Source organism: Sander vitreus, chromosome 9 (genome assembly GCF_031162955.1).
Source record: "Sander vitreus isolate 19-12246 chromosome 9, sanVit1, whole genome shotgun sequence".
NCBI classification, from domain to species: domain Eukaryota; kingdom Metazoa; phylum Chordata; class Actinopteri; order Perciformes; family Percidae; genus Sander; species Sander vitreus.
The window spans coordinates 9,643,198-9,666,782 of record NC_135863.1 but is presented as its reverse complement, the minus strand read 5'-3'; the positions used below and the strand labels follow the sequence as shown (position 1 = coordinate 9,666,782).

Below are 23,585 nucleotides of genomic sequence, written 5' to 3'. Positions count from 1 at the left end.
CAAGATGTCTGTTGACCTTAGTGGTAAAATAAAAATAAAAAATAAAAACGTTTTCTAAACTCACTGCACTATTAACACGTTTCCAGGCTGCAGCAAATGGCAACTTAGTTGGTGTGAAATTGCTGGAGGTTTAGACAATCAAAAAATGTTTTACTCTAATTGTCATGTTAATATTGTTTGTCTTCGATTTATAAAGGCCAATGATGACCTGTAGCATAACAGCTAGCAAAGCAATTTTAGAAAAACACTGGACTGATAATTTGAACGTGTCGCTCAATCACTGCAGAATCAAATGTAAAATCTTAGGTTACAGATATGAGGCATTGTTAAGCCTACTACACACCGAGCCGATAATTGTATTCTGAACAAGCCGCCATGACGGTCTGTCTTTGAATTTCCAGAGAAACCAGACCCCGTGGCGCGTTTGTCCAATCAGCTGCTGGTTTTCATTTTTGGGCGACAATACAAATTAGCGCCACCTGCTGTTATGGAGACGTATTACGTTGCGTCGCTTTGGTGTGTTCCGAGGCACTTTTTTGACAATCTCGGGGAGACTGATCAGCCCAACTGCCTTTTCTGATGAGGGTCGGCCGTCTGGTCGGTGTGTCTGGGCCTTTAAGTGCATCATTGCTTACACAGGAATAAACATTTCCTTCCACATCTCATCACCGTCAGCCACCTGCTGGGCCTGCCTCAGTCGTAATTGTTGGAGCAGAGAGAGAGAGAGGTGTCCACGGGGAGATAAAGGGAGAGGGAGATACTCTTTACTTAGTGTTCTCATGCAACGTGGCATCATGACTTTGCGTAAACATACGTGTTATCGCGAGGCTACAGTTGGTTGTAACGTCACACGAAGGGGGAAAAGAAAAAAACCAGTTGGGATTAGGAAAAGAAGAACTGGGTTGGGTTTAGGACAAGAAAAACGTGGTAAAGAAACAACACACGCGGGATGCAATCCCCGCTCTCCTGTGTGAAAGTCCTGTGTTTGACCCATCCACCACCCCGACCAACGTCCCTACGCGGATTTTCGCCCTTTCATACTACTCGCTACGGCGTCAATTTACACGCAAACGCAAGGTAATGTAAGTCAATGGAGGCCAAACAGCGTTGATAAACACGCTGAAAAGCGAGTATGCGTCTTGATAACACACCAATAACGGCATACCAATTGGCATGTCATACATACCCACTTCATAAGATCAGTCTGTCTCATGTGTTTCTGTGAGAATATACTGTATTAATGGGAGTTTGATCAAAGGCATGAATGAATGTGTGATGTTTAAATTATGTCCAGAGGATAGATGGCCCACAGAGATTCTGCTGCAGTCATCTTGACTTCCCATTGGAAGCTGTGACAGAGACTCTGTCAAAATCTGCCCGATAGGGAACAACAACTTTTCTGTCCCTGCACCGTCAATGTTTGACAAATTTTTCAGTGAAGACTGAAATGAAGAAGCTGTTACAAGTTAGTGATGTGTTTGGCATGTTTTTTGGAGGCGATGTCAAAGGGTTACATTTGTGGCTACATGCAACAAAAGGGAAGGCAATTTCTACTTGTTCTTCTTCTTGTGACTTTATGGGTCAGCTGACGCAGAGGCCAATTGATGAGTTTGTCTCTGTAACTCAGAGGAAGGCAACCATTTGCGAAGGAATGCCAAGACATCACTTGGTGTTTGTTTCACTTGATGTCCTTGGTTGCTGTAAAAATGTGTATATACTCCATGGCACAGGATAGCTTGACCTATTGTTAGTAAAAGACAGCTTCTGTTGTTCTATCTCTTATTTCCTTCATGGTCCTATTTACCGGTACACAGAAATATTTAGCCTCTATTGTACCTGCCTGATATTGTGCAAGGTGGCACATTCACACTTACCTGCTGTATTCTGTATAGAACGATTCTATTTGGATCCATATGTGGACACATTGTTCTCATCTTTTTCTCATCTTCATTAATCATCTGCTCACAATGATACACTTGTGATGTGGCTTTCCTTATTTTGCCTTTTTCTAACAATGCATGCTCCTGATGATGAAACATTCATTAAGTACACATTCAAGTTTGAAATGCCCCACAGTACTGAAACGGAACTGAAAAACAGACACAGAAATGTATGAGCAATGACTGTCTATTAATGGCCCTTTAATCCTGTTTCACATTGGGAGTCATTGATATGTACAGCAACATTTCAAGGTGGCAGGAGCAGGGCATGAAATTAGAAATGAATTTCACATACAGTATACGTTTGACTGTGCAACTATTTGCATAAGACAAGGAATACCTAATAAAAACTCCCGTAATACCATGTTAGTTACACACTTATTGAAACCCACCTTTTCCTATGTCATACTATGTAAATAAATGAAAACCAAGTTAACACGCTCCAATGTCTCCATGTAGCATCATCAACACTGACAGCTATTCCAACCATTTTTATTTATCATTAGTTAAGCATTTTGGTCCAACACATAAGCCTAACACAGTATTTATTCCAAAAGCACTGAATCAGAAAAAAAACAATAAGAATTGTTATGCAAGCCTGCTGCAGGCTTCACCTTCCACATGCACATTTAAACAATAAGCAGTGAGTCAGTCACTAACCCTGGCAGAAATGGCATGCTATATTTTCTATTCTTAGACAGGCAGGAGGGATTCTTCACCTATTTCCACTCAGCAAAAGTCTCCTTATCCTTTCCACTCTTCCTTACCATTCCCATCTGCCTCTGCTCTGCTTGCTTGCATTTGTTTTCCAGAGGATAAGGTTTTCTCGCTGCTCCAACAAACTGAAAAATTCTTTCCTCTCCTCACTCTCTACCTTTTCCTTTCTCAACTCTATATCTCTATATCTCTCAAGTTTTTGAGGCAGTGCAGCAATAAGGGCTCACAAACTAGAGAAAAACACATAAGCTAAGAGAAGCTCATGGTTTTCTGTTTTGGTTCACTTGAATTTTAGACAACGGCTCATTCCACTACAAAAACGTGAAAAATGGTTTTCTGATTTGATATGTACACAAACCTTTGAACATGCAGTGTATCGACTTGCTGTTGTCTTTCTTTGTCTCTCACACCTGCTTTAATCAATAAGTCATATACCTCGATAGCAGTGAACTATGCAGGCAGGCTCTACTTGTAACATACTGTACAGTGTCTTCAGTGTAGCACCTGTTGAAATTTTCACTGGACAAGTTTTTACTTTGCTCTCTCACACCATGTCCTCTTGTCTTTTCCTTTTTCTCTCTGCGATTCCTTTCCCTGTTTCCTCATATCTTTATATTTTAGATGGCAGCCCTGCAGAGTCCATTCTATGGGGATAAGATGAACCTTTACTCCCTTTGTAAGAAGATAGAACAGTGTGACTACCCCCCTCTTCCCTCAGATCACTACTCAGAGGAGGTAAGTGTAACAGTTGCCTTTTGCTGCTATGGTAAGTAGATATGAACCTGCTCAGACTAATGATAGCCTCAACTCCTGAACTTCTTTTAAAAGAAACTTTAGTAAATTCTTAATATCTTTTGAAGTGAACTACTGTTTTAAGCAGTGGTGGCCGGTTTCTCTTTCTCTGTGCCAGTTTGCTGATTTTTACTTGTGTTGACTATTAAATTAAATTTATATGTAAGTGAAATCCACCCAACTGTCTGAGCTACAGTACAGTATGATATTGCTCTGTGATCAAAAGACCGGCTATGATTTAACCATTTAAAAATGAAATGCACATATCAAAAGCATCTGGCCATGCTACAAAGTAGGGTGAAGCTAAATTGGCTGGAGTGTCATGTTTCCCTAACTAAATGTTAAATCATCTGCTGTAGTTCTGCGTAGACTTGCCCATGCACAAAAATGTAATGTAGTCGGGCTGCGGTTAAAGATCGCCTTATTGCTGATTGCTGGTGACGTGTGTATGAATGTGCATGGCTTTGTGTTTGCATGCCCTCTTTGTGTGGGTGGCATTTTTTCCCTAACATTTCTGTCTTTTTTTCCTTAAATATATTTGGTCAACTGTACACACATGCAAAAACTCTGACAGACACTGACTCATAAGCATAGTTTCTAGAGCCTGTTGTGATGTCTCTCTAATTAACAGTCCAAAACCGAAAGATATTCACTTTACAATTATGTAAATCTGAGAAAACCGCACAAGCTCACATTTGAGAGCCTTACACCAGAAAATGTTTCAGAAAATGTTTCACATTAATTTAACGATTAATCCACAATAAAACAATTCAAACAAAATCGTTGACAATTAATTTTTTGTCAATCAACAAATCACTTAATTTCAGCTGTAAATGACGTACTTTACATCAAAGCTGACCTTTTTTTTTTTTTTGGAAACCATGCTGCTGTGATTTAGAAATTTCAATATATTTTTTCTTTCTTCCATTTAGTCTGTTCAGTTCAGCAGCAGACTTTTGAAACCTGCCTGAGTTGTGTAATCTATTACAGTGAACATCAAGTATGCATTACTTTTGGCAAAGTAAAATTTTTTGTTGTATTGGTTTTTATTAATGGTTAGAAATTCATTTAAACAAATGGCTACCTGGAACAGCAGGATAAATACCTTTTTAAAAGAGACTGTGTAGCATAACTGCATTAAATACATACCTGTATTTACATGCATATGTATTTACATGCATACATGTTATAAAGTTATGGGGCTTAAACCAAAATGTGCTCAACCTATTGTGTCCTTTATCTCCATGCCTTCCACTCCACTATCAGAGTATCTGCATACGCACAGTGGCTAATTTTAAGTCCTGAATCATGTCTCTCTAGTAATATAGTAAACTCTTATCAGAGGCTTTATCATACTGAAGGACTTACTTCATTAGGTTGATTAAGGCTAATTGTGAGGTGTCTCAAGCCTCTGTAGTTTCAATGTGTGTGTTTTTGTATGTGCAGAAACAATCGTGCATGTGTATATTTTGCTACAAGAGCTCTCTCCACACACACACACACACACACACAACCCATGCTGAGCTTCTGCGTTGCCCCACATGTCACCCTCATCCAGGGGAAAGGGAGACAAAGCGAAAGAAAGAGGGAATGATAGAGCGAGAGACAGGGCGATGGAGAGATGGAGATGAGGGGGGTGCCTGCAGCGCCTGTCTGGATGTAAACAATGCTCCTGAAGTATCGGCAGCAAACTGTCAGCTGCTCATCTTTGTTGTGTCATTTAACCATCTCCGTCTATAACCCCCCCCCCCCCCACACACACACACACACACACACACACACCTCCCTTTACCAGCTCCTTCTCCCCCCCTCCCTCCACCTGACACTCCCCCACCCCACTCGCCATGCAAAGAAGCGCATGAATATTTTACATATCTGCATTCTCCCCCCCCCCAAAATCCATCTCCATTCTGTGGGACTTATTCTCAGACTGTCTGAATTTGCATCTTTTTCTCACTTTCTTTCTCTCACACACACACACATAAACACAGCGACTGACGAGAACTCGTCCAAGCCAGTGCCACGCAACAGCGGCCAGGAAGACTGCAGACGGTTACCATAGCGACCTTGCGTACATGTTATTTTTTTCTTCTTCTTTCCTCTCTATCTTTTATTCTCCTTTTTTTTTTTTAATGATGGTGGTGGCTGTTCCGCCTGCGAGCCTGTCTATCTATCTGCTCCAATCAGCCGCTTCGCTCGGCTTCAAGTGTAAGTGCCGTCTCCGGATGGCAATGGAGTGGCAGGTGTGCGTGTGCGTGTGTGTGTGTGTGTGTGTGTGTGCGTGCTAACAAAGCCTTGCGTCTTTGTCTCAGCTAGATTACTTGTTGCCTAGTTCTTGCCATTATGGGTAGACCTCATCTAGGGGGCGTTAAAAGATGAGCAGGTCTCCGTTAGCGAGGGTTTGTTCATTTCTGGAGCTGCTCTTTTATAGTTTGGTCTCACTACAGTATCATTGACTGTTTTATTTCTCTCTTTACCTCCCAACCAACAACCCCCCTGTCCCTCTCACCAGCTGAGGAAGTTGGTAGATATGTGCATCAACCCTGACCCGGAGAAGAGGCCGGACATCACCTACGTGTACGACATTGCCAAACACATGCAGAACCAGACACAGGGCAGCTAAGCCCAGAGTTACACACATATAGCTTGCAGAACTCCTCCCCACTTCCCTCCTTGCTTTTCGTGCTGGACTCGTACAAATCTATCAGCTTTTATACAATAACTAACTCCAGAGTTTAGCTCCTTGTGATAAGTAGTACGTGTAACAGATTCATTTTCAAGGTCATGGTACAGTCTATAACATGACTGACACCCACACCTTTTCTGCCCGAGGATAAAGATTAGAAAGATTATATTTTTTTTGTCAGATGGACCTTCCATTCCTTAGACTTCAATAATGTTACAGCACTGAAAGTCAAGTGTATTGTAACTCACTAATGTGTTTATCTGCAATGGCTTAAAAACGCGTATCTTTTGTATTTATATATAGTGAAGTAAAGTTGTTTTTCAGCAGCTGCTATGAGCAGATGCTATTTAAAGCAGATATTGGTAAAGTTAGGTGTTTCTTATCATTAAAAGAGTCAATGAAAATATCAGAAACATAAAAAATTACTTTGTATGGTTTTGCGGCCATCATGAAACCTATGGTCGGCAAATGGCACAAAAAAAGACCATGAAAACTTTGAGAACAATAGTAACATTGGAGTGAAGAGCGGCGAAACTGAGAGACGCAACAGAGTGTTATTGGTTGAAGCGTTCTTGTGTTGCACTTTTTATCCTGGTACTGGAAGGCTGGCAGGGTGATCATGTCTAATGAATGTATTAGGAAAGGAAGGATCATTTAGATGGTAGAGTACAGACGTGCCGGGGGGAGAACATGGGCAAATGTCTCCACAACACTTTGAATGTAAGTCATTTTGACACCCATGTATTGTCTTTGAAAAAAATCAGAATGTCTCTGTTTTGACAGCCTAGAAGGAGTTGTAGAAGCTTTAACAAAAGCTGTTTTACTTCTTCTGTTTACCTTAGTCACTGACACCAAAAGATTTCCTTCTTGGCTCAACTTAAAGGGATAGTTTGGATATTTTGAAGTGGGGATGTATGAGGCACTTATCCATCGTCTTCAAAGCCACCAGACTCCTTTTAACAGAAACAGGAATTTACCTCGCAAAACACGGGAGTTGCTGGTCTACTGCTGCCTCAATCGGTTAGTTTGTTTGTGTTATTGTGTGACTTTGGTGAATCCAAACTAACCCTTTAAAAGACTAGTAATACACCGACTATGGATAAGTACCTCATAAAACCAGACTTCAAATATCCAAACTATCCCTTTTAAGCAAGGTATCTTTTTAAATCCCAATGAAGACACAACAAAAAAATCTAAGTCAAAACACATAGTTCTCCATCATGGTCCAGTGGCTGCATTTGACCCACCAGAAAGTTAGTCTATGTGGACAAAATTGTGTAACAGTTAATGTTGCTGTGTATGTTTGCAGTGTAGTTGTCTTGTTAAGGAACAAATATGTTGAAGAGATAGCAGATCCTTACCTTGTGTAGCTGTCCAGCTCATTAGTAAATCACAGCGTGCCTACCTAACTTGTCCTCAGTTGAGATGCCAAAGAGAAAAGTCACGCATAGAGAGAGCAGTTTATATATATATATATATCTATATATATATATATATATATATACATATATATGTATATATATATATATATATATATATATATATATATATATATATATATCATATATGTCATATATATATATATATATATATATATATGTATATATATATATATATATATGTATGTGTTAAGGTATCTTTTATAAAAAGTATATCAAGGAGTTGTACTGAAAAAAACAAGCACCAATGGGACTCATTTTGTTTTACTGTACATAGCGAAGGAGTTCCTATAGATTTAATACTTTAGGGGTTTAGTAACCCTTTATTCATTTGGAGGAAGGAAACAGTGGTATATATGAATTTTTTTTTAAATACAGTGAATAGGTTTATACCAGCACTGACTACCACTGGTTTACATAATGACAATGACACCACATGAAAGGTATAGTATGTAAACATTGATCAATAACGCTTTATTTCAGTGTCTTATGAGTTCTCTTTTAACATTATCAAATAGCCTGTTAACCGCTCGTATAAATTATTGTACATGTATGCTCATGTTTCTCATGTTTTGTTTTTTAAAGAATTAACAACCAATACTATTAAATTGTGTTCTATAAAAAAATCAAAGCTTATAGATGCAAGAAAATGTAAGTTGTTTTGTTTTTGGTCAACAGAATGTTTTGATAGTGTGTTGATAGTAGTTATTTGTCTGAGACTTGCAGATACAGTGTTTTCAGTTTTTGTTTGCAATTGTACATGTTGTTTTCTCTTCTCCCCCCACACACACACACACACACACACACACACACACACACACACACACACACACACTGCAGTGAAACTTTTAATATTTTTTTCATTTCAGTTATCTTGATTTTTCATCTTCTTCACCCACAGTGCTGTTTATCTTTTATCTCTACGTTCTCTAAACAAGAGCATCTGTATAGCACTGAAACATTTCATTATTTTTTTTAGATATTGAGTTTTGATCCTATACAGAACTCCCTAAATAAACTGGTAGTATTTAATAGTGAAATACCAAACAATTAATGCCCTTTTACAACAACAAAAATGTAATAATATTGAACCAAATGTATATATCATGCTTTTATCCGTCGCCTTGTTAAAAACATGCATTATGTGATGTCATGTTTTGGGTTTTCTTTTTTTTTAATCCTCAATTGGAGGAGCTTTATAACAGTGCTAAATCACTTTAAGGATTATGGCCATTTATTGTCTAGTGAGTGTTTTTTGTCTTTATGTAACATGTAACATGACAGTGCTCTCTTGTGTCCCAGCTTTTTACCTCGGCTCAGTTTACTTTTCCACATGTCCTCTGAAGTTGGTATTAAAGAGTCCAGGGTTTCCCGGAAAGTCAAATATTGCAAATACTATTTATTGTTTTGGTAGTTTGGTTGTTTTTCTCAACACTTGACACACATGTCAACTTAAAGACCCTCATCATAAACGCCTTGTGTGCTAACTAAATACAATAAAGCTTTTACATTTTGTTTGGACATTAGAGTAAGTGTTTGGAATTTGGCCCTTTTAACAGGTTTCAATGAGGTTCACATCTCTTCACTTGATTGCCAAGAAATGCAGTAATAAAACAGGACACGCTGTAATATTTATACAATGCCAAACGTTACCAAGGCCGGCCAGTATGATTTAGTTGCATTATAGCAGTTTCACACCTGCAGTTCTGGACCAGTTGGGTTATTTGTAAGGAAGGACTAAACTTCAGAGGTCAGAATGAGCCTGTGCCTCTTTTCACAAACAAAGTGTTAACATCGTTGGAAAAAGGGGGACATGTTTTGTGTTACCTGAACTTACTGCAAGACTTGGGGACTTTTTATTTTGATCAACAACTGGCAAATGATACCAGCTTAATGGTAAGCATATTCATATAACTTGTGATAAACAACATAATCCAGACTAATACTAGAACAAACATCTGAGGTTTTGTCTGGATTCCATTAGTTACAAGTTCATGTGATATGCAGTATTTTCCAGTAATAAGGTCATCTAAACATAGATACATAGTAAATATGATATGTGATATGTCCTGACTTGTTGGAACTTGAGGATGGCCTGAATGCACCAATTAACCACTCAGCACAATGGAATACAGGATTCTAGTGGCTTCCAGATTTAGGCAAAAAGGTCATCTGCATGTGAAGAACTCGGACCATCTTGTAATGAACTTTAAACTTGGTTGACATTTGAATAATTTCCATGTTGTTTATTGGTACAATAGTTGATCTTGAAAAAATCTTTATTATTTCTTCAGACAAAAAAAAAATATATTAGTTGTGATGTTTTACAGTGAAAAGTGCAATAGTATTTCATTTCTGGGTACCTAGTACCAAGCAGAGGCCAGTCTGTAATCCAATGTAAAGTTTTATTGTGATAGGTAATAATAGGTCAAACAAATATGAAAACAGCAGCTGTAAAAAGGACAAAAACACCACCTATAGCATTCGTTGCCTGCAGGTGCCAGAAGTATGAACATTTACCAGCAATTGCTTTCTTTTCTGAGGTGACATCTGCAGGACTTAATAACTGCTGCTATTACTTTCCTTTTCTTAAAGTGGTGTTGTTTGGCAAGTGTACAACTGGTCAGAAAAATATAAATGGACACTATGACATGATCTCAACGGGACAATAAAACACAGGTTATGATAATATAAAAGCTGTAAATGACAAAGCGTTATTTTAAAAATAAAGCCAGTTTAAGATTATACTGTTTGATAAACTGTTCATAGCATAACAACTATTAGCCCTAAATGCTTGGTTTGCAAGATGATCAAAGACCCCTTTATGGTCGGGAACTAAAACTTGTAACGTATGTAACATTTTATTATTATAACTTTTCTCCCATCTCATGTCATTGAGATTCAAATTTGAATGAGAGAAGAACAGTGCCACAAAGAGCACATTAAACAACAGAAAAAAGTATGTATTACCCAACAAAAATAAGCACTTACAACAACATTTTGGAGCTATGTCAAGCAAGACATCATCAGTCTAAACATATTATTGCCTAGAATAAAATGCCTACTTTATACAGAAAAACAAAAAGGAGTAAATGGTTTATTTCTCAGCTCCATCAGGTCTTTCTTCAGCAGTATGTGTCCTTATGACGGTATTGAGGTACATTAACATAAACTACAGCACCAAGAAAAGGAAGAAAATAGTGCAACTTATTGTTGGGTACTCATTAAACTACAGTGCATTTTATAGATAAACTATACAAAGATTTTGTAGTTATGAAGAAATACTGTCATGCTATAAGATTTCCTAATGGATTATCTTTCAATCGATATGTATTGCATTATAACAGGTGATGCAATAACTAAAACATAATTCATAATTTGCATATGCTGAATGTGATTAGTGTTATTTATTTGATTATTGTAGTAAAAACAAAAAAGGTCAAGTCTACTCACTTTCTGTTGGTTCAAGCATCACATCACTGTAGAGAAAAAAAGTGAAGATTGGCTTTATAGAATATATATTTGTATAGAATATAACATAATGTACTATGTAATGGGCTATTAAAAGTATATAACATATGGTAAACTATGAACATATTTCATGTTATTGCCCTGATTAAAGAATTGAGTTCAACTGCAACAACTGCTCCTGTACTGTAAATGGAACTAAACTACAACAACTGTAAAAGAAACAAGAGACAATGTGACAGTCATAGTGATGCAGGTGGTGAGATGTAAAATGATCTTTACTTTTTGGACGTTCTGTAATGGTAGCTCTTGTAGGCCACCAGAACCAAGGCCACAAAAGCGATGATGATGAAGAAGACCAGAAAACCAATGAGAGCTTTGTCATTGTCTGTAAAATGGTGACAGAAACATGTCACAGTGGTGGCATATATGTTTAAGATACAATGAATTGAAAGGGATTGTGTACGGTCTGTCAAAGCAAAACCTCACATACAGCTAGTGGTAACAGATTCTTTCTTGGGGTTGCTGTGAAAATGTCCGTTGAAAGCAGTCACCTGAAAACACAAAAAATCACTTAATTTGTGCCTAAATACGATATTTAGAATGATAAAGAAAAATGCCACAACATTTGTTCTGATTGGTCTAAAGCTTTGCAATCTGCTACAGAAATACTTTGGACGTGAAGTATCTAACAACTTTAAAATGTTTAGATTACATGACACAACACACATATAAATAGTCAAAGTCAGGATTTTTTTAAAATATGAGGGAAAACGCTTACATTGTGTTTATTAAATGTCTTCATATGATTTGTTGTCACACTGCATATGTGTACATGTTTTTGATAGTCATCTTGTTGAGTTACTAAGTGCCTGATTGTGCTGCTTGTAGTCTCTGAGATACAGCCATTTTCTTACCATACTATATATGGTGTTTGGGCACATGAAATAAGTAGAAAGGTCTCATGTGCCCAAAGACTAAATATAGTATGATCAGGAAAACCCATGTTTCAGCCAAACGGTTTGACCGATTTTGAGTCCAGAGAATACTCCACCAAAGAAAATTCATAATTTGAGTTGCAGGCACAAATGGAGGAATACAGTTATAATCAGATTGTGAAACCAAAAATTAGGATTACACAAACCTTCAGTTCGTATTGCGTTGAGTAGCTTAGATCTTTGAATTTAAAACCGCATGTTTCGTTTTCCAGCTTCTTCTGAGTGACACCAGCATAAAGAAGAATTGCAACAAACTTTTTCTCAGGTCCGTTAAAATGTTTGCTATGACCACAGGTTACTGTTATCACGTTATTCTCTGGAACGGCCACGGACAGAGTAGCTATACCATCTGGTTCTGTAAGAGAGTGAAGAAAAACAAAACATTTTCATTTAGATACAACACTTTATGCTTTCCTACACTTACGTTGACATTTTATTTAGCTATAACAGCAGTTTAAACAGTGATTAGCATTATTAGTGTGTTGCTGTATTGATTGTCCGGATTTTCAGAAGTAATATGAAAACAAAATGTGCAAAGCAAAAAAATACTTAAGTTTGCATTGAAAACTATTCATTATAAACTCAAAGTAAAACAGATCAGCAAATTACCTATTAGTCAGTATTTTTCTAAGTTGTTAAATAATGAACAATAACAGCTTTAAAAGTAACTAAATGTAATGTTTAAATGTTTCTGAAACGGTGTCATTTTGTCATCTGATGATCATAAATGACCGGTAACAGCAAGCGAGACTGAAAGTGAACAGAATTCTATTTTTATATAGTTTTTATTAATGCCTTTGCTTGGGTCTGATTTAATGATTTACGGCAGGTAGACTGGCTCTACAGTAACACATTGTGACGGATCACAGTTTTCGGTATGACTCCGAAAAAGCCTGGGTTAGTGAGTATCCAGCGAGCTAAAAGGTAGTAGGAGATTTCTTTATATAGGCCTAATTGTATTTTACTTTAATTGTAGAAGGTATCTGCTGTGGTTATGACTGATACTGGGGCAGGAAAAAAAAGTTAAACAAAGAACAACTAAAAGCTGAAAGGAAACGTGACAGAGCACGGTTGGGACATATAGATGGATACAATTACGGGATTGTAAATGATTCAAAACCGACCCCAAATTGGCCCTCAGGTATGTAATATGTCTATTTCATTCATAAAATAACTTTACAATGGGCGATGTGGTTCTGCGTCAGTAGCCGATGTTAAATTATGTCCTTCTATTTAGCGCCCGGTTTTTATTTATTTTCAGTAAATAGTTTGTGTTGGCCCACTGTTTTTCTTTTCCCTTGTCCTCCTGTACTGGTGTAAAAGCTGCTTGGGTCTCATGAAATGCGCTTTATAAATCTAAGTTATTCATATTATTATTACATTAGTTGCTACAACAAACTCTTAACGCTTTGGCTCGTGACAGTGATACCTGGTTTAGCTCACGATAGATCCAGGCTATGTTACCGTATGCAACACTTGAAATGCAACAACGCTTAAAACATTTCTGCTTTTGTCCAAAGCGGTCGCTAGAATCAACACAAACTGACTTTAAATTCAACTTTGTAGTTCCATTTAAACCAATCTCACATTGCCTGACCTATCTCCACAGCCCTGTGGAGTAAGATCTGGCTACACCACACATACATTCTGGGATAGGAGAAAGAAACGCTGTGGGTTGGGCATTTCTTTAAACCAATCACAATTGACTTGGGCAGCGCTAAGCCCTGGACGCAGCAACAGTGGCTCTGCAAAATAGTGTCGGGAAGAAACTTGTTTTGGTGGAACATTTGCACCTAGCAAAAGAAAACGCCACATACAATATTAAATGAAGTTAACTGTTCACACAGTACAGTAACTGGAACAATTTAAATTAGCTAGATACACGGTTAAACGTAATTTGCTCCTACTAGTTCCTGACATTGGGACAGGATGTCAGGCTTATCCTGGAAATGTACTTCACATACAGAACATGTTTAAATTAAAGAGAGTCATTCTTACAATGAAGCTATGAACATGAAAAGGAAACTGTATGTGTTAAAGCAGGAAACAATATAATTATAAGATGACATGTAGACACAAAAGTAAATGGAAGAACAAGTATTTAAAGAAAAAAAATCATTTCAAAGTTTGTTTTTTAAATTCATTAGTCAGGTCAGAACTGAACGAAGCTGGTAGATTTCTCGTCTAGTAAAAGAGAATAACACTGACAATAACCACTGTACTACACTGACATTTATTCATTATTCATTATAATGACTTGAAGAGTAATGTTCCTATATAGTCTACATGAGGTGTATTGGTATCAAGGAATAATTATCAGCATTTAACTCCATCTGTTAAATAAAAGACTAAATAAATAAAAAATCGGATAAATTACATAATTTATATAATGATGACGAATAGAACAAATAACATCTAAAATTAAAATTACTATAATTAGCTTAAATAAGAATTAAATAAATGATTATAGTAAATCTTGGATTAATGTTCTAATCTCATTTAGTAACTACATTTCTTGTACAGGAGCTTTTCGAGTCACAGCGCCTCACAGATTGAAACAGTTCTAACGCTATATGATGTTAAAACAGTGTTTCATAACAATGTTTACTTTACACACAGTTATCCGATTTGGATATTTAACAATATGTGAAAAACACATCCTTAGACCTGTTGACTGTCTGTGGTGGAACAAAAAGGGCACCAGCTGCATGCAGTGGGGCACCAGAAGAGCACCGAAATAAACATTTTTAGACACTTACTTCCAATCGCAGTCTCCTTTGTAACTGTCTTCATTTGTTCGGGAACTTCCTTGTCGTTGTATTTGGGTTGGACTCCACAGGTATAGCTTTTGTATGGTTGCAGTCCAGTAATATTACATGTTCCTCTTTCGGGTAGTTTGTTAGCTTGAACGGCTACATAGTTTCATTAGTAACAATTAGTAACATTAATAACAAGACAACCAAGACAACTTTCCCATTTAGTGACAAGAAAATGGAAATGAAATGAAACAAAATCAATCAATCAATCAATCAGTCCCCTGCTGTGGGACTAATAAAGGATCTTAAGATAACAACCAGATGCTAATTATTTACCATGCTGCAATTTTTAGCTGTTAACATTTTTTGACCTTGTTTACTTCTTATGGAAACAATGATATCAAACTCTGACAATCCAATGTTATTTATGTATCATATTTCATGTCATGTCACATCTTTACCAATCTCAGGTTATCTACACCTAGCATCACTTAGCATGCTAAAGTGTTAGCATGTAGCACAGTGGATGATTCAAATGTCCACAGTATATTTCATTATTTAGGTTAAGTGACCAGTAAATAATCTCCAAAAGTGCATTACTGCAAAGTTATTTTAAATAACTGTACTTACGTTTGTGATTCTGATTTGGGGCAGTTAGATGACAACTGCAGTCATAAGAAAGCTTCTTCTGAAGATTAGGAAGGACATCGTGACAATTCTTACTGGTCGTTTTCCATTTCAGATAAATGGAGCTATTGGTTACACTCTGCTTCGTGAAATTTATTGTAAGATCTGTTGGAACACATCAGAAATCTGTAACACTGAACTGAGGATCTGGAGCAGTTATTTTTATCTTTTGTATCATTGCACTGAGGTGAAATGAATATTAGCATACCACAGTCAACCCTGAACTTGACAGCCGTTTTTTTGTTTTCAATGGTGACGTTGTTTTCCTTGAGCTGACCAGTACAGCTGTAGTCTGTGAAGGGCTCCAGCTCAGACAGTTCCTTGGTGTGATTGAGTTTTCCAATTTCTGAGGAGACATAAGGATGACAGCATCTCTTCAATAACTTGTGCTAATGAGCACTTATCTTTTGTTTTTAGATTCCAATGTGGACACTTTCAAGCAAATAAATACACAAATAAATATGCCATTCAACTGACTCACAGAGTGCACAAAGCATTTCCTTGACTTCATCTTACAACAAAAGACGATTGCGATTCAGTTTAAAGTAAAACTGATTTTCATCATCATTTCTGTTAATCTAACCACAGTGTGAGCATCTAATGTGGCAAATTGCCTCTACCTATTCCCATATAATTCCATTCATAATGTTGGTGACAGACACATTTTTTTTACTTCTAGTCTTTCAACTTACCCTGACAGGTGTAATCAATGGTGAGATTGCTGCAGTTTGGAGGTAATTTTATTGATTCTATTTTTACAGGAAGTTGTTTTAGAAACGTCTGATTTATTTCAGTGGGATCTAAGTAATCTGTGAAAAAAGAAAGCAGCATATACATTAAACATGATGAAATAAGGTCTGCACGCACCACATGTAATTCAAAATACATGAGGACTCTACTGTACATACCAACAGTGATGCTTCTGGTGAGGTTAAAGGAATTCAAACAGGTTTCTGAAGTGAAATCTGTAGTCAAATCTGTGCAAATGTCATCGTAACGAGGTTTGATACAGAACACTGCACTGCCATTTGGGCATTTCTTAGCTGGAATATTATTTGATGAAAATAGTGAAGAACCGATGTCCCAATCACTCCGGTAACAAACGTATTCAGGCTTGAAGCTGCCTTCTTTAATGTCATCTTTACCTGAAAAACACAAGTTAAATGAAATCTGTCTGGCTCATTTCTTAAATTTAAAAGAAAGTAAGATGAAATTCAACAGTATAAATTATCTTTACTCACTTATTTCCTTTGTCCGAGTTTTATTTTCAGTGTTTTTACAGGCTTCTTTGCCAGCACTATCACTAAATGTCACATTATGCTCATATTCAGTACAGGGCTTAAGGTCTTTGATTTCATGTGTTGTGACTTCATGTGTTGACTTTTGAATGAAGGAACGAACGGTCTTTGGACCGTCCTTTTCTTTAATGTTTATTGTGTAGTTGCCAGGGGTAGAGTTCATCATGTCAATCTGGAAGCCAAACCTGATGGCTTTGACAGTGTAAGAACCTGCACACAAAATCAACAGAGTTATAAACTACAGTACATCACTAAGTTATCTTCTAGTTAATATAAACCACATGATGATCTTTGAATCTCAGAGAGTTTCTCCACGTAGATGTTGAACGTACTCCTTAGATTTCAAACACTCTGGACACTCCCTGTATAAATCTACTTTAATAGCTGGAGAGAAACACTGGACACCAATATAATTACATACTTGTGTTTATTTAGATAAGTGTAAAGATGAAGTATATAAAGTATTATATCTTGAAAAATAATGTTGATACTCACACTGTGGAGGGGCTTGTGTGGTGGCTGGAGAACATGTTCAAATGAGATTAGAAAAGGAAAACAACACAATATTAATATATGATGAAACAACTTTAAAATACTCTTCCAAAAAAACTTGTATCTGTATTTTTTATTTCTTGTAACCCACTCCTTAGCAGTGCTAGTGTTAGTAACTGCCGTCTATACTAACAGAGTCTAATCACAGAACAAATGGAGAACTTGTAAATGACAAAATTCCAACCTTTGGTGGCAGTTACTGTGGTGTTGGAAATGGTGGTTGAAGGTGAAGTCTGGGATTGAGTGGTGTTTGCCTGAGAGCCTAATGTCTTGCTTGGTGTGGGTGAGGGTGAGGATGAGGGTGGGGGTAAGGTGCTTGCAGGAGGAGCAGGATTGGTTGTAAGATGGAAAGAAAGCTGGAGGTTACCTTCAAGTAGTAATACTTTAGTGCCAATAGTCTTACCTGATGCATATAGTGTGTCAGCAATACTACGCTGGATGCAACGCTGATGTTTCCAATAAAACTGTAAACTGAGGCTAAATACATTAACAGATATGTTAGTTGTGTTGAGTCCTTGATTTGAGGAGTTTGAGGTGAGGGTTGGCGGGGTGAGTGGAAGTTTGTGGGCTGTTGTTGGGGCGTCTGAAGACATGACAGTAGTTGTTTCTGAAGGTAAAGTGGAATTTTGGGTGGTGCGTGGAGGTGAGAGTGCTGAAACACGTGTTCCAAGAAAACAAAATTCAGGCCAAACACAATATCACAATGCTAATTCCTACTTCATCAAGGGTGCTACATGTAAACGATGATGACCACCTAAATCCTGTATCTTTTTGTTACAAAGGTGCTGTTGCTACTTGTCAATCCTTCCCCTCATTTATGTCTTTGTTTTAACAAGAAAAGAAGAGGTAATAAGGCCAGTAGCACTGGGCAGAGCACATTTATATTCAGAGAAGGAAAGGCAGTATCAGCTGGATGTCCTCAGTAGGACTAAAATAGTGGAAATGGAGATGGAGTAAGCATTACCTGTAGCGTAGCATCAACCTACCTAGCTTAGCTTCTTCACAGAGTCAATACAATTACTATTATTAAACCAGAGTTGATGAGGACTCAGCCTGATTTGAAAGACAAGTTTGACCACCTTAACTTTGATGACAAGTTTCTATAGCTTTCTCACTCCAACTCAGGACAGCTTATTTCTATAAAGCCAGGATCAGTGGATAAGACGGAACAACGTTTTTTCAAATTTTCCAGAGAATGTCACGTTCAATCTTTTCCATCCTATCCCTGTTCAGATACAGTATAACTTGACAAACAACCTGTAGAGTAGCATCAGTATAGACATCTGGCTTGTTCTTAACTCACTTTGCCGACACTTCAGACACGGAAGCAAAAAAAAGCGTGAATACATTGCATTGGGTGAGCAAGCAAGGGATCATTGTATATGACTTAATCTATATAATATGCACAAACACTATGCACCCTCATTGGGATATTTTCTCATGACTGGAAGGTCTAATTGTAGGCCCTCAAAAGTATAAATGCTATAAACCCAGTTATAGTTAGTATGCTTTACCTCTGCTTAAAAGCAAGCTACTTAAGAAATAATGGGAGAATACAAGTAAGTAAAGTTAGACCTGAAAAAGTCCCTTTCCTCCCCATGCACTATATGAATGTCACACTATTTCCTGCATTGGACTTATGAAAAATATAAATTAAAATCACCATTGCAGATTAGTTGCACACCATATACAAAAGCGTTTAATACTGCTTTGGCAAAGTAAAATGTTCTGAAATGAGCACAAACTACAGTAAAGTGAAATATACATGTTTTCTACATGCATACAGTGACTGTCTGTAGGTAAGGATAACTGTGGCCCCACATTCCTCCACCAAAGGATTGCTAAGTGTTAGGTTTCCACATGTAGTTAACTTTGGAATTGTTAATTGAGGCCTGCAATTAAAACCTTGGGTGAGCCAGGTCACTAAAATGGAGGTCAATGTCAACCAAACTACTTAATAAGAGTGAGAAAATATATTTATGTCACTCATTGTGCATAGAGCACATTATTTCAATTTGAAGAGCTAATTCATTCCATGATTTTCTGCTGGCTCTGGGGCTGCTGCATCCATGAAGAGATGAGACAGTGAGAGAGAGAGAAAGGCTAAGGTGAAGGTATTGCACCAGCACAGCCACTTAATTAGAATTAACATTTTTACAATTTAACAATTGAATGTTATATTTATATATTGCCACTCACTTGTTGTATTTGGAGCTGGTGCTGGATCTGGTTGACCTGCAAGTTGATCTCCATCGTCGCCTGTAAATAGAGAAAATGTGTAAATCATTGTAGCTTTTTTGTCACAAAAGAGTACAGTGTAAAGACAGATAAAAGTCTTTCTTGCAGGGCCAAAGCATTATCAGGTCAAAAAAGAGGAAAGCGACCATTTTCATCTTTAGTTCTCCATGAGGCAGCGCTGTGCAACCTGGTTGCTATGGTAATGCAGCAAAGAGCCACACTTTTCAGAAGGCAAACCACTGTTTCCTGTTTTGCAATGAAACCTAGAACAACCCTACACTTACAAAATTTGTTTGTTTTGACAGCTCACAAGCTCATATTGAAGCACAAAAGGACTTTCCCTCTTACATTATATCCTTGTTCTTAGTGATTAGAAATGACAGCGTCCCCTAATATTGTTTAAACTAATATTTAAGCTGTGTTACCACTTTATACTTTGTGGTGACTGTTTGAATTGTTTCAGTGAAAGGTTTGAGAGATGCAGTCGTGGTCACCTTCAAGTAGAAATACTTTAAATGTATAAATAACAGTTTTATCACAGCATGCCTATATATCTGAGGTAATGAAATCATGTTTGAAACTGCAGACGAATTTTGCAATTTTGTCCAGTATATCAGTGTGATATGCTTTTACTCATTGAAGACCATCTTCTGTTTTACTGATTACACACATTCTATAGATTATCTTCCTATCAATGTTCATTTGGTATTTACTATTGATAGAGCTTGGGATGTTGAGTTGAAATTCAGAATTGGCAAGAAAATGCAATTACATTTAGAAAACATATCTTCATTAGTTAATATCTAAAGCACCTTATACGTAGAGATAATGCATGTTTTAATGTATGGATGTCTACTAAGCTACAAATTATATGGAGGCAGATGTAGCTGTTAAATCCTGCACAATCCTAGTAACAAATAATTAGTTCCTGAAATAGGAAATACTTTAGATACAAGGTGCTAAATGTAATATGTAGTGTTCACTTACAGTGTTTAGGAATAAATGGTATATTTTTGTAATGCAGTGCTTATTAATAATTAATTGATTAAAATGAATATGAATGAAAAATGAATAATTTTCCTGTCAGCATAAAGCTTGGTCCTAATGCAAAAGTTAATCCATATTTGTGTTTTAACCCTTGTGCTGTCTTCCCGTCAACCTTTTTTTTTTCACAGTTTGTTTTTGCTTTTTCCAACATTTTAAATTGTAAAATTTTTCTTCTACACATTTTCAGCGCTTATTTCTACGTCCCATATTTTCTGATATAAAACAAAAACTGAAAATGGGTCAATGTGACCCGAAATAAACACAAGGGTTAACTCAATTGTTGCCTTTATTTTGATTCTCTAAAATATGTTTTAATAATGGAGAGTAGACCACTGACAGGTATTAATGATAATAACGTTTTTCATGCAGACTGGAGTTCATCTTGTGAAGATATCTTGTGTTGCCTTCAAATATAGTTTTATCACAATCTATAACACATTTCCTAACTGTGTTACACTATTTCAAACACACAAAACAGTTGAATTTGTTAAACAGGCCACCTTAGAACCTAAATACTGCAAGTTAGTGAATTTTAAGTCGCGTGAAAGGCATGTTTTTATTCTGAAGACAATATCTTGTTACCTCTGTCAAGGAAGTTATGTTTTCAGTTTGGTATGTTTGTCTGTCTGTCAGCAGGATTATGGAAAAACCACTTGCCTGATTTTCATTAAACTTGCATGGTTGAAGGGTGTAGCATGGGCCAAGGAAGAAGCCATTACATTTTGAAGTGGATCCAAATCCCGGGGCGGATACACCAATTATTTTTCCCGTTAACATAGAGATTGGCGGAGGTATGAGCCCTTCAAGTGCCATTTTAGTTTCACAGATTTTAGAGTGGTGTGCTCAGATAAAGTATTTTCAACTGTTTTGAGACTGTTGGATCTTAACAAAGCAATGTTGAACTGGAAAATATACTGATCTAAAATAATGTAAGTACTTGTGATTGATTTTTGTAATATTCAAAAAAAATGTTTGAATGTTTGCCTTTTTCTCATTTAAACGATAACCTGCTTACCAACCGTACCCTACAACAACAAAAAAGATATTCATTAAGAAATTACATCATCTATGCTGGCTATTGTTACTGTTTTATATCTGCTTTTTTTACATCTTGAAAACTCTTATTTAAAAACAAAAAAGCCCATACGTTGGCGTTGAGGATGGTTACTTACAGTTGGCCAAAATGATGATCCCAGCACAGACCAGCAGGATCTTGAGACCACAGAGACCTGCCATTTCCAAGAGTTAGGGTGTGTACAGCCACACACCATACAGTATAGTCAGCACACAGGGTACTCAAATATTTATATAGTCACATGCCAAAAAGGAAGTCTTATTTATTTATTTATTTATTTAACTACTTGTCAAGTTATATGCATTTTGCTGTCTGACTAGTTCTCCATACCTTAAACCTCAACTCTGCGGTCATGTGATGCCGCTGCGAACAGGAAATCCTCTAATATCTAAAACTCACATCTCTTCCTTAACATATTTTAATATGTTCATGCTAATGTATTTACCTTATGTTTTCAGCAGTACAGTTTAGTAGTCTATATGAGGCTTTTAGGCACTTGCTCAGTGTACTTCTTTCAGATTCAGTTTCATGTCAAATTAACAGACACAGTATATACATAGTTGATGTTTAATGATCTATGCTCCCATTTACTATATGAGGGGGGCAGAATATTAGAAACACCTTTCAATATTATGCAGTCCAGCACACTGTAATTATGATATATATAAACAGCAATGCTAAAACATAATTGAATAATTGAGTGAACACCTGTATGACAGTGTTATCAGTGTGAACATTATAGGCATCATACAAGTAGACTTTATGGCAGATAAGTTGTATTGGATTGCATTACATTGTACAAGTACCCAATAAAGGGGCCACTAAGTGTATATGTTGAAGCAATTTCATCAAGATATCTGTAAAGGTTCTCAGTCATCCAGGGCATAGTTATTCAAGGATGGTTAAAATCAAGGGCAACTGGACTTGGTTAAAACTGCTCGGAAACAACGATGGTCGTTCAGACTTGGCCTTGGTTGTCTCCAAGACCAAAACACCGTTTTACATAAGAGCCAGCCAGGATTACTAACGGACAAAGTGGTATCGATCATCTTGACAACAACCCCACAGAGGTTAAATAGCTGGGTTTCCCTACAGTTCAGTCAGAACTGAAGAAGTCTCTCGGATGAGAGACGAAACGTCTCCAATCAGCTTTCACCAAATCCAGTTGCCCCTGATTTTAACCCTCCTTGCATAACTATTTAATCAAGGTTTTAAGTATTTAGTTACGTGTTTTAGCCAAATTATCCAATTGTACACCTTTGATGTTGGCCTGATGGGCTTCATGTTTTTTTTTCTTCTTTCTTTTTATTAAATTTTACAATATACATAGAACAAAAAAACAACATTCCCACCCCACATTTAACATACCAAACCACCCTACTGTCACTTGGTAATGAGACTCTGGTTAATATAGGAATGTGCAACATAGTATGCAAAAATCTCACAACGTAGAACGGCAGAACACAAAGTACTTTGTATTGCACCGTGAAGTTGAAATATGAAAAGTCATTAAGGCACTATAAGCGGTGAACCAGAGGCAGCACATCCGGTCCCAGAATGTCAAGAGTACTACCCAGTTACATGTTAAGGGTCAGCCATGATCATTATATTATATAATATTTATTCCTGTACCAGTGTGGAGGATTTATCGGAAAAAGTAAAAAAAGATCTCCACACTTTGATAAATTTCTTTACAGAGCCCCGTAGCGTGCATCTTATTTTTAAATCTTTTTTCAAGCTTCAGATTAGACAACACATCCCTTATCCAGTGGGAGACTGAGGGCGGGGCAGCATCCTTCCACTTCAAAAGTATCAGGTGGCGTGCAAGAAGGGTAGTAAAGGCAACTACTGTATGGCCCCCAGCAAGTAACCGTATCCCCTCAGGAACAATT

General features: G+C 37.1%; 2 protein-coding genes across 3 annotated transcripts in view; one reads left to right on the top strand and one right to left on the bottom strand.

Moving 5' to 3' along the window:
- The window catches only part of nek7 (NIMA-related kinase 7), a 62,454-nt gene extending 54,822 nt beyond the window's left edge, over positions 1-7,632 (top strand). The window contains exons 9-10 of the mRNA XM_078258643.1: positions 3,279-3,392; positions 5,962-7,632. Coding sequence (XP_078114769.1) covers positions 3,279-3,392; positions 5,962-6,072 — 225 coding nt within the window. The 3' untranslated portion in view covers positions 6,073-7,632. The remainder of the gene's footprint in view (positions 1-3,278; positions 3,393-5,961) is intronic.
- Positions 7,633-9,965: 2,333 nt separating this feature from the next.
- LOC144523219 (receptor-type tyrosine-protein phosphatase C-like) lies at positions 9,966-21,878 on the bottom strand. Of its 2 annotated transcripts, XM_078258642.1 has the most exons (14): positions 21,791-21,878; positions 19,533-19,592; positions 17,277-17,300; positions 16,725-16,991; positions 16,392-16,628; positions 16,176-16,292; positions 15,692-15,829; positions 15,427-15,588; positions 14,800-14,952; positions 12,187-12,395; positions 11,536-11,596; positions 11,325-11,430; positions 11,028-11,053; positions 9,966-10,746 (listed from the first exon to the last, which is right to left on the bottom strand). In XM_078258642.1, the coding sequence occupies exons 1-14, from the start codon at positions 21,852-21,854 to the stop codon at positions 10,700-10,702; spliced, it is 1,671 nt and encodes a 556-aa protein (XP_078114768.1). In that variant the 5' UTR covers positions 21,855-21,878; the 3' UTR covers positions 9,966-10,699. The 2 variants fall into 2 exon arrangements, with proteins under 2 accessions (XP_078114768.1, XP_078114767.1); XM_078258641.1 differs by lacking the exons at positions 19,533-19,592; positions 21,791-21,878 and adding an exon at positions 17,518-17,941.
- Between the last annotated feature and the right edge of the window lie 1,707 nt (positions 21,879-23,585).

Excerpts from the sequence above, each read along its gene's own strand:
- LOC144523219 (XM_078258641.1), bottom strand. The coding sequence starts at position 17,926 with ATGTCTTCAGACGCCCCAACAACAGCCCACAAACTTCCACTCACCCCG. Across the intron at positions 15,589-15,691 it reads CAAGTTCAGGGTTGACTGTG|ATCTTACAATAAATTTCACG; the intron begins GTATGCTAATAT and ends GTGTTCCAACAG. Across the intron at positions 11,431-11,535 it reads AGAATCTGTTACCACTAGCT|ACAATGACAAAGCTCTCATT; the intron begins GTATGTGAGGTT and ends ACCATTTTACAG.